Source organism: Electrona antarctica, assembly GCF_951216825.1.
Source record: "Electrona antarctica genome assembly, chromosome: 6".
NCBI lineage: Eukaryota > Metazoa > Chordata > Actinopteri > Myctophiformes > Myctophidae > Electrona > Electrona antarctica.
Window position 1 is genome coordinate 58,453,813 of NC_136811.1, and position 10,797 is coordinate 58,464,609.

At 50.9% G+C, this 10,797-nt stretch overlaps 1 protein-coding gene across 1 annotated transcript in view; it reads right to left on the bottom strand.

The window, feature by feature from the left end:
* Positions 1 to 3,241: 3,241 nt before the first annotated feature.
* The window catches only part of nmt2 (N-myristoyltransferase 2), a gene marked incomplete at its 5' end in the record, with an annotated part of 27,219 nt that continues 19,663 nt past the window's right edge, over positions 3,242 to 10,797 (bottom strand). The window contains 4 exons of the mRNA XM_079503894.1: positions 3,242 to 3,292; positions 4,448 to 4,585; positions 7,030 to 7,197; positions 10,061 to 10,231. Coding sequence (XP_079360020.1) covers positions 3,272 to 3,292; positions 4,448 to 4,585; positions 7,030 to 7,197; positions 10,061 to 10,231 — 498 coding nt within the window. The 3' untranslated portion in view covers positions 3,242 to 3,271. The remainder of the gene's footprint in view (positions 3,293 to 4,447; positions 4,586 to 7,029; positions 7,198 to 10,060; positions 10,232 to 10,797) is intronic.

Sequence of the window (10,797 nt, forward strand, 5' to 3'; positions counted from 1 at the left end):
TTGTAGAATTTCATCAAAATGATTGGGTGTAGAGACCTAGGTGTTAAGTGTATATATATATAGCACAGAGCCATAGAGTAAGACAGAGTTAGGACTGGAGCGCCGTTCATGCAGCCTGGATGGAGAGGGACAAGCTGGTTTTCAACGAGGGGCGGCGCAAATATCAGCAATTTAACTGTTTTAAAGTATTGTACAGTTACAACTAAAGTCTCTGTAATGTTTATGTTGTACTATTACTAAATAAATGATCTAAAATAAAAGGATTTAAAGATCATTAAAGCTGGGCTGTTGCCTGAGTCCAATGCATTCTGCCAACGGACTGAAGCCAATAGAAGTCTACGTAGAAGAGCCTCCATTGGACTGAAGCCTATAGAAGTCTACGTAGAAGAGCCTCCATTGGACTGAAGCCAATAGAAGTCTATGTAGGAGAGCCTCCATTGGACTGAAGCCAATAGAAGTCTATGTAGGAGAGCCTCCATTGGACTGAAGCCAATATAAGTCTATGTAGGAGAGCCTCCATTGGACTGAAGCCAATAGAAGTCTATGTAGGAGAGCCTCCATTGGACTGAAGCCAATAGAAGTCTATGTAGGAGAGCCTCCATTGGACTGAAGCCAATAGAAGTCTATGTAGAAGAGCCTCCATTGGACTGAAGCCAATAGAAGTCTATGTAGGAGAGCCTCCATTGGACTGAAGCCAATAGAAGTCTATGTAGGAGAGCCTCCATTGGACTGAAGCCAATAGAAGTCTATGTAGGAGAGCCTCCATTGGACTGAAGCCAATATAAGTCTATGTAGGAGAGCCTCCATTGGACTGAAGCCAATAGAAGTCTATGTAGGAGAGCCTCCATTGGACTGAAGCCAATAGAAGTCTATGTAGGAGAGCCTCCATTGGACTGAAGCCAATAGAAGTCTACGTAGAAGAGCCTCCATTGGACTGAAGCCAATAGAAGTCTATGTAGGAGAGCCTCCATTGGACTGAAGCCAATAGAAGTCTATGTAGGAGAGCCTCCATTGGACTGAAGCCAATAGAAGTCTATGTAGGAGAGCCTCCATTGGACTGAAGCCAATAGAAGTCTACGTAGAAGAGCCTCCATTGGACTGAAGCCAATAGAAGTCTATGTAGGAGAGCCTCCATTGGACTGAAGCCAATAGAAGTCTATGTAGGAGAGCCTCCATTGGACTGAAGCCCCATGAAGTGAACAGAGTTGTCGTAACTCCGTGTTACTCTATGGCTCTGCTTTAGCACATGAAGATCTCTCCTTTGGAATCGCTGGACCGCAGTGCAACGTGCACGTTTTGGACCGCAGTGCAACGTGCACGTTTTGGACCGCAGTGCAACGTGCACGTTTTGGACCGCAGTGCAACGTGCACGTTTTGGACCGCAGTGCAACGTGCACGTTTTGGACCGCAGTGCAACGTGCACGTTTTGGACCGCAGTGCAACGTGCACGTTTTGGACCGCAGTGCAACGTGCACGTTTTGGACATTTTAGGCAAACTATACCCCGCTTTTAAGGACCGTTTTTTTTTTGCTCGATAAAAAACAAAACAAACAAACAAATATAAACAACACAAAATAAAAAAAAACAATAATGAAATAAATTGTGCTTCACTGATGCGATTACATTCTTCATCAAAAAGTCCCTAAAATCAACGGTTCATAGAAACTCCAAAAGTCTATGATGTCATCTACACTACAGAGGAAAATACTTAGGGAGTGTCCTCTGGACTGGAATCCCCCCCCCCCCCCCCCCCAAGGGGAGTGTCCTCTGGACTGGAATCCCCCCCCCCCCCCCACCCACAAGCGGAGTGTCCTCTGGACTGGAAACCCCCCCCAAGGGGAGTGTCCTCTGGACTGGAATCCCCCCCCCCCAAAAAAATCAAAAAAAAAATCAAACACTACAGGAATAAATATGATCTCGCATTGCAATGTACAGTAACTACATTATATAGACAAAACACATGTCAAATCAATGCACCAGTTGGACCAGTCTTTAAAACACATGTCAAATCAATGCACCAGTTGGACCAGTCTTTAAAACACATGTCAAATCAATGCACCAGTTGGACCAGTCTTTAAAACACATGTCAAATCAATGCACCAGTTGGACCAGTCTTTAAAACACATGTCAAATCAATGCACCAGTTGGACCAGTCTTTAAAACACATGTCAAATCAATGCACCAGTTGGACCAGTCTTTAAAACACATGTCAAATCAATGCACCAGTTGGACCAGTCTTTAAAACACATGTCAAATCAATGCACCAGTTGGACCAGTCTTTAAAACACATGTCAAATCAATGCACCAGTTGGACCAGTCTTTAAAACACATGTCAAATCAATGCACCAGTTGGACCAGTCTTTAAAACACATGTCAAATCAATGCACCAGTTGGACCAGTCTTTAAAACACATGTCAAATCAATGCACCAGTTGGACCAGTCTTTCCTTGGACATACTGTCCGTCTCGTGTGCATGTATGGAACGTGTGTGTGTGTGTGTGTGTGTGTGTAAAATAAGACGAATGTGCGAATGTATGGCTTGTAAGTGTGTGCGTGTGTGTGTGCGTGCGTGACTATTCTCTAGTGTATATGCGTGGCTGCGCATCATGGCGTGCACCCAAATAGCTGATCTACAAGCTTGTGGATGTAGACACCAGTGTGCAGCTTACCATACATACATATATACATATATACATATATACATACATACATATATACATATATACATACATACATACATACATACATACATACATACATACATACATACATACATACATACATACATACGAGTGGCTAGCACCCCTCAAAAATAAAAAATAAATAAGTCTAATGGAAAGATATCAGTTATGTAACCCAAGCTTTGAATGTTTTACATACACTTGTAGATGCGTGAACCATGGTGTGTGTGTGTGCGTGTGTGTGTGTGTGTGTGTGCGCGTGTGTGTGTGTGTGTCAGGAGCACGGTGCATGCTCTCAGGCATAGCATGAGTTCACATTCAGGATGTTGTAGAATAGATGGGCGGGGCTCCCAGGGGTAACAGGGAGCAGATGGAGCAACAGGTGAGTGGGAGGGGCCTCCCACCCAACCTGCCTCTGGAGGCGTGGCAGGGGGTGGGGCCATTGGGGGCCCTCCCACTCACCTGCCTCTGGGGGGCGGGGCGGGGGGAGGGGTTTCTTGTCAACAGGTGTCATTGTCTAGCATCGCTCCGCCTGTGTGTGTGTGTGTGTGTGTGTGTGTGTGTGTTCATGGCAACGCGACCTCCTACGGCTACTGCAGCACCAGACCCACCTGAGAACGAACACGCACACGCACACACACACACACACACACACACACACACACACACACACACACACACACACATAGCCGTTATGATTAGGATTACGAGTATTAAAAGTTAGGGGGTGTAACGATATAGTAACTGTATCGAAATATCAAGTATATCGATGTGTAAATCGTGAATCCGGATGAGGGTGGGGGGGACATTTCACCCACCTTGTCAGAGTCCATGGATGGGGGGACATTTCACCCACCTTGTCAGAGTCCATGGATGGGGGGACATTTCACCCACCTTGTCAGAGTCCAGGGATGGGGGGGACATTTCACCCACCTTGTCAGAGTCCATGGAAGGGGGGACATTTCACCCACCTTGTCAGAGTCCATGGATGGGGGGGACATTTCACCCACCTTGTCAGAGTCCAGGGATGGGGGGGACATTTCACCCACCTTGTCAGAGTCCAGGGATGGGGGGGACATTTCACCCACCTTGTCAGAGTCCAGGGATGGGGGGGACATTTCACCCACCTTGTCAGAGTCCAGGGATGGGGGGGACATTTCACCCACCTTGTCAGAGTCCATGGATGGGGGGACATTTCACCCACCTTGTCAGAGTCCATGGATGGGGGGACATTTCACCCACCTTGTCAGAGTCCAGGGATGGGGGGGACATTTCACCCACCTTGTCAGAGTCCAGGGATGGGGGGGACATTTCACCCACCTTGTCAGAGTCCAGGGATGGGGGGGACATTTCACCCACCTTGTCAGAGTCCAGGGATGGGGGGGGACATTTCACCCACCTTGTCAGAGTCCAGGGATGGGGGGGACATTTCACCCACCTTGTCAGAGTCCAGGGATGGGGGGGACATTTCACCCACCTTGTCAGAGTCCATCGGGGGACATTTCACCCACCTTGTCAGAGTCCATGGATGGGGGGGACATTTCACCCACCTTGTCAGAGTCCATAGGGGGACATTTCACCCACCTTGTCAGAGTCCATGGATGGGGGGACATTTCACCCACCTTGTCAGAGTCCATCGGGGGACATTTCACCCACCTTGTCAGAGTCCAGGGATGGGGGGGACATTTCACCCACCTTGTCAGAGTCCATCGGGGGACATTTCACCCACCTTGTCAGAGTCCAGGGATGGGGGGACATTCACCCACCTTGTCAGAGTCCATCGGGGGACATTTCCAGTTGTAAAGGTAATACTGCAGGTTTCCGTCTCCGATGCCGAACTTGAGCTTCTCCAGAAACACCTTGTTCTCCATCAGGTCCAGAGAGTTGAACACGTCAAAACCTTTCTGTGAACGAACACACACACACACACACACACACACACACACACACACACACACACACACACACACACACACACACACACACACACACACACACACACACACACACACACACACACACACACACACACACACACACACACACACAGTATGAGGGTGTCTGGGGGCCAGTATGAGGTAGCCTGGTTAATAAACCAGACCGAATCAGCCGTTGGCAAAAAACGTTTTGCCTGCCAGCGGATTACGGTCTGGCGAGGCTCAGTAGCACGCCTCTTTCCTACAACCGAGAACAGGTCGGGCCAATCGGGACACGGTATGCAATATGGGCGGGCTTTGGTACAGTGACGTTCAATGCTTGAGACCTTTGACTGACAGTAGCTCTGACCAATTGCGTCAAAGAGAAAATGTTTGAACCCGCCCCCCGGGAAATGAAATCCAAGTGGAGCCAGCCCAGACTAATATACCGCGACAGTGTTGTGTGATATTAGTCTGGCTTATTAGCCAGGCTAAGTATGAGGGTCCCTGGGGGGCCAGTATGGGGGTGTCTGGGGGGACAGTATGAGGGTGTCTGGGGGGCCAGTATGGGGGTGTCTGGGGGGCCAGTATGAGGGTGTCTGGGGGGCCAGTATGAGGGTGTCTTGGGGGCCAGTATGAGGGTGTCTGGGGGGCAAGTATGAGGGTGTCTGGGGGGCCAGTATGAGGGTGTCTGGGGGGCCAGTATGAGGGTGTCTGGGGGGCCAGTATGAGGGTGTCTGGGGGGCCAGTATGGGGGTGTCTGGGGGGCCAGTATGAGGGTGTCTGGGGGGCCAGTATGAGGGTGTCTGGGGGGCCAGTATGGGGGTGTCTGGGGGGCCAGTATGAGGGTGTCTGGGGGGCCAGTATGGGGGTGTCTGGGGGGCCAGTATGAGGGTGTCTGGGGGGCCAGTATGAGGGTGTCTGGGGGGCCAGTATGAGGGTGTCTGGGGGGCCAGTATGGGGGTGTCTGGGGGGCCAGTATGGGGGTGTCTGGGGGGCCAGTATGGGGGTGTCTGGGGGGCCAGTATGGGGGTCCCTGGGGGGCCAGTATGAGGGTGTCTGGGGGGCCAGTATGAGGGTGTCTGGGGGGCCAGTATGGGGGTGTCTGGGGGGCCAGTATGGGGGTGTCTGGGGGGCCAGTATGGGGGTGTCTGGGGGGCCAGTATGAGGGTGTCTGGGGGGCCAGTATGAGGGTGTCTGGGGGGGCCAGTATGAGGGTGTCTGGGGGGCCAGTATGAGAGTGTCTGGGGGGCCAATATGAGGGTGTCTGGGGGGGCAGTATGGGGGTGTCTGGGGGGCCAGTATGAGGGTGTCTGGGGGGCCAGTATGAGGGTGTCTGGGGGGCCAGTATGAGGGTGTCTGGGGGGCCAGTATGAGGGTGTCTGGGGGGCCAGTATGAGGGTGTCTGGGGGGCCAGTATGAGGGTGTCTGGGGGGCCAGTATGAGGGTGTCTGGGGGGCCAGTATGAGGGTGTCTGGGGGGCCAGTATGAGGGTGTCTGGGGGGCCAGTATGGGGGTGTCTGGGGGGCCAGTATGAGGGTGTCTGGGGGGCCAGTATGGGGGTGTCTGGGGGGCCAGTATGAGGGTGTCTGGGGGGCCAGTATGAGGGTGTCTGGAGGGCCAGTATGAGGGTGTCTGGGGGGCCAGTATGAGGGTGTCTGGGGGGCCAGTATGAGGGTGTCTGGGGGGCCAGTATGAGGGTGTCTGGGGGGCCAGTATGAGGGTGTCTGGGGGGCCAGTATGAGGGTGTCTGGGGGGCCAGTATGAGGGTGTCTGGGGGGCCAGTATGGGGGTGTCTGGGGGGCCAGTATGAGGGTGTCTGGGGGGCCAGTATGAGGGTGTCTGGGGGGCCAGTATGGGGGTGTCTGGGGGGCCAGTATGGGGGTGTCTGGGGGGCCAGTATGAGGGTGTCTGGGGGGCCAATATGAGGGTGTCTGGGGGGCCAGTATGAGGGTGTCTGGGGGGCCAGTATGAGGGTGTCTGGGGGGCCAGTATGAGGGTGTCTGGGGGGCCAATATGAGGGTGTCTGGGGGGCCAGTATGGGGGTGTCTGGGGGGCCAGTATGAGGGTGTCTGGGGGGCCAGTATGAGGGTGTCTGGGGGGCCAGTATGGGGGTGTCTGGGGGGCCAGTATGGGGGTGTCTGGGGGGCCAGTATGAGGGTGTCTGGGGGGCCAGTATGAGGGTGTCTGGGGGGCCAGTATGGGGGTGTCTGGGGGGCCAGTATGAGGGTGTCTGGGGGGCCAGTATGGGGGTGTCTGGGGGGCCAGTATGAGGGTGTCTGGAGGGCCAGTATGAGGGTGTCTGGGGGGCCAGTATGAGGGTGTCTGGGGGGCCAGTATGAAGGTGTCTGGGGGGCCAGTATGAGGGTGTCTGGGGGGGCCAGTATGAGGGTGTCTGGGGGGCCAGTATGGGGTGTCTGGGGGGTCCTTACCAGTTTGGCCAGTATGAGGGTGTCGTTCATCAGCTCCAGCAGAGGGGTGGTGGTGTGGACGCTGTAGAAGGAGTACGCTGCCTTCAAGCTGCGGTGCAGAGGATGGTGCATCACCGTGGAGGGGAGGGTGTAGAAGCTGGTCATGTCTGTCAGGACTCCACCTTCACCCTGTGGGTGGAGAGAGAGAGATAGAGAGATAGACTAGTCATGTCTGTCAGGACTCCACCTTCACCCTGTGGGTGGAGAGAGAGAGATAGACTAGTCATGTCTGTCAGGACTCCACCTCCACCCTGTGGGTGGAGAGAGAGAGATAGACTAGTCATGTCTGTCAGGACTCCATTGGCTCCCGGTCGCTGCCCGCACAGAGTACAAAACTCTGATGCTGGCATTCAAAGCAACCAAAAGGTACGGCTCCCCCATATCTGGCAAGTCTGATCGAACCCTACAAACCCTCCCTCCTCTCAGATCAGCCAACGCAGGGAAGCTGGAAGTACCTTCACTAAAAACAGCCGGGACTACAACGCTCCACACGTCCAAAACTCTTCTCCCTTCTGGCTCCAAAACTATGGAATGAACTTCCCATTACAGTCAGAACTACAGACTCACTCCCAATCTAAACTATGGAATGAACTTCCCATTACAGTCAGAACTACAGCCTCACTCCCAATCTAAACTATGGAATGAACTTCCCATTGCAGTCAGAACTACAGCCTCACTCCCAATCTAAACTATGGAATGAACTTCCCATTACAGTCAGAACTACAGCCTCACTCCCAATCTAAACTATGGAATGGACTTCCCATTGCAGTCAGAACTACAGCCTCACTCCCAATCTAAACTATGGAATGAACTTCCCATTACAGTCAGAACTACAGCCTCACTCCCAATCTAAACTATGGAATGAACTTCCCATTACAGTCAGAACTACAGCCTCACTCCCAATCTAAACTATGGAATGAACTTCCCATTGCAGTCAGAACTACAGACTCACTCCCAATCTAAATTATGGAATGAACTTCCCATTACAGTCAGAACTACAGACTCACTCCCAATCTAAACTATGGAATGAACTTCCCATTGCAGTCAGAACTACAGACTCACTCCCAATCTAAACTATGGAATGAACTTCCCATTGCAGTCAGAACTACAGACTCACTCCCAATCTAAACTATGGAATGAACTTCCCATTGCAGTCAGAACTACAGACTCACTCCCAATCTAAACTATGGAATGAACTTCCCATTGCAGTCAGAACTACAGACTCACTCCCAATCTAAACTATGGAATGAACTTCCCATTGCAGTCAGAACTGCAGACTCACTCCCAATCTAAACTATGGAATGAACTTCCCATTACAGTCAGAACTACAGACTCACTCCCAATCTAAACTATGGAATGAACTTCCTGGTTGCTTGCTTCTCTCTCACAGACACGAAATGTGGCAACCCTGGTAATAGCTAGACATGCATTTTCAGCAGTGTTTGTTGTGTTTTAGCTCAGCAGCTAGCAGGAGGACACACACACACACACACACACACACACACACACACACACACACACACACACACACACACACACACACACACACACACACACACACACACACACACACACACACACACACACACACACACACACACACACACACACACACACACATCATCAATCATTTCACTGCAGATCGAAGCCCAAGTCGTACTTGTACCCGAGATTCAAACCTTTTATTTAACCATCACATATCATGACATAACCACTTAACTTTGAACTCTTAACTTTTGTAATAAACCAATATTAACACTTTAATTGCCCGGAACTATTTAATCCATTACATTCATGCGCCCAGTCGATTTATAAACACGGACCTCTTTTCCGGACGGACCGGCAAAAGTTGATGTGTGTGTGTAGCAGCTAACGATAGCCACACCACTCTAGAGGCGATCGACAACAACGGGAGACAAGAATAAATCTAGCGAGAGACTAGCGACTGGACTGCGGAGCGCCGTCTAACACAGGATCTTTTTTCATAAAAAGACGGGATGATTTAGATCGCGAGTTATGAACGTTTTAAGATTTTCGTTTTCATCAGCTAAACAGAGGAGGGAGTTTTTCGATGACGTCTCACTCTTGCGCGTCACAGAGGAGAGCCCAGGATGCGCGCCTGGGCTATACAGCCAGGCGATCTGTTCTCGTATCAATAAACTTCGTCTTTTGGACAATACTTCGTCCTGAGCGTCGGGCGTTACTAATAGAAAGGACAAAGAACTTCGTCCTGGGCGTTCAGCAAATTAGGATTATGTCAATTCAGATCTCAGGCGTTCAGGCCCATACCTCCACTACGAAGCTGTTCATTAGATCTCAGGTATTCAGGCCCATACCTCCACTACGAAGCTGTTCATTAGATCTCAGGTATTCAGGCCCATACCTCCACTACGAAGCTGTTCATTAGATCTCAGGTATTCAGGCCCATACCTCCACTACGAAGCTGTTCATTAGATCTCAGGTATTCAGGCCCATACCTCCACTACGAAGCTGTTCATTAGATCTCAGGTATTCAGGCCCATACCTCCACTACGAAGCTGTTCATTAGATCTCAGGTATTCAGGCCTACCTCCACTACGAAGCTGTTCATTAGATCTCAGGTATTCAGGCCCATACCTCCACTACGAAGCTGTTCATTAGATCTCAGGTATTCAGGCCCATACCTCCACTACGAAGCTGTTCATTAGATCTCAGGTATTCAGGCCCATACCTCCACTACGAAGCTGTTCATTAGATCTCAGGTATTCAGGCCCATACCTCCACTACGAAGCTGTTCATTAGATCTCAGGTATTCAGGCCCATACCTCCACTACGAAGCTGTTCATTAGATCTCAGGTATTCAGGCCCATACCTCCACTACGAAGCTGTTCATTAGATCTCAGGTATTCAGGCCCAAAACTCCACTACGAAGCTGTTCATTAGATCTCAGGTATTCAGGCCCATACCTCCACTACGAAGCTGTTCATTAGATCTCAGGTATTCAGGCCCATACCTCCACTACGAAGCTGTCGATGATGTTCTCCTGGGGGAGGAACCAGTGCGCCACCTCCTCCGGACCCATAGAGGGCGCCAGGTGGAACCGACGCAGGTGTCTCTGCAGCAGCTCCGTCACCTGGACGATGTCGCCGCGATGCATCGGCCGCAGGCCTGGGGTCTTAGTGGTCTGGAAGGACAGACAGACAGGCTTAGTGGTCAGGAAGGACAGACAGACAGGCTTAGTGGTCTGGAAGGACAGACAGACAGGCTTAGTGGTCTGGAAGGACAGACAGACAGGCTTAGTGGTCTGGAAGGACAGACAGACAGTCTTAGTGGTCTGGAAGGACAGACAGACACAGAGGGCAGTATTATGCATGTCTTAAGTACCAGGTCTTATGACTTAACTTAAGACCTGGAGGCGTGGTCAATGCTATTTGGCTATTCTGAGGTCTAGTGTTCAGTGTGTAGTATAGTTTGTGTCTAGTGTTCAGTGTGTAGTAGAGTTTGTGTCTAGTGTTCAGTGTGTAGTAGAGTTTGTGTCTAGTGTTCAGTGTGTAGTAGTTTGTGTCTAGTGTTCAGTGTGTAGTAGAGTTTGTGTCTAGTGTTCAGTGTGTAGTAGAGTTTGTGTCTAGTGTTCAGTGTGTAGTAGTTTGTGTCTAGTGTTCAGTGTGTAGTAGAGTTTGTGTCTAGTGTTCAGTGTGTAGTAGAGTTTGTGTCTAGTGTTCAGTGTGTAGTAGAGTTTGTGTCTAGCGT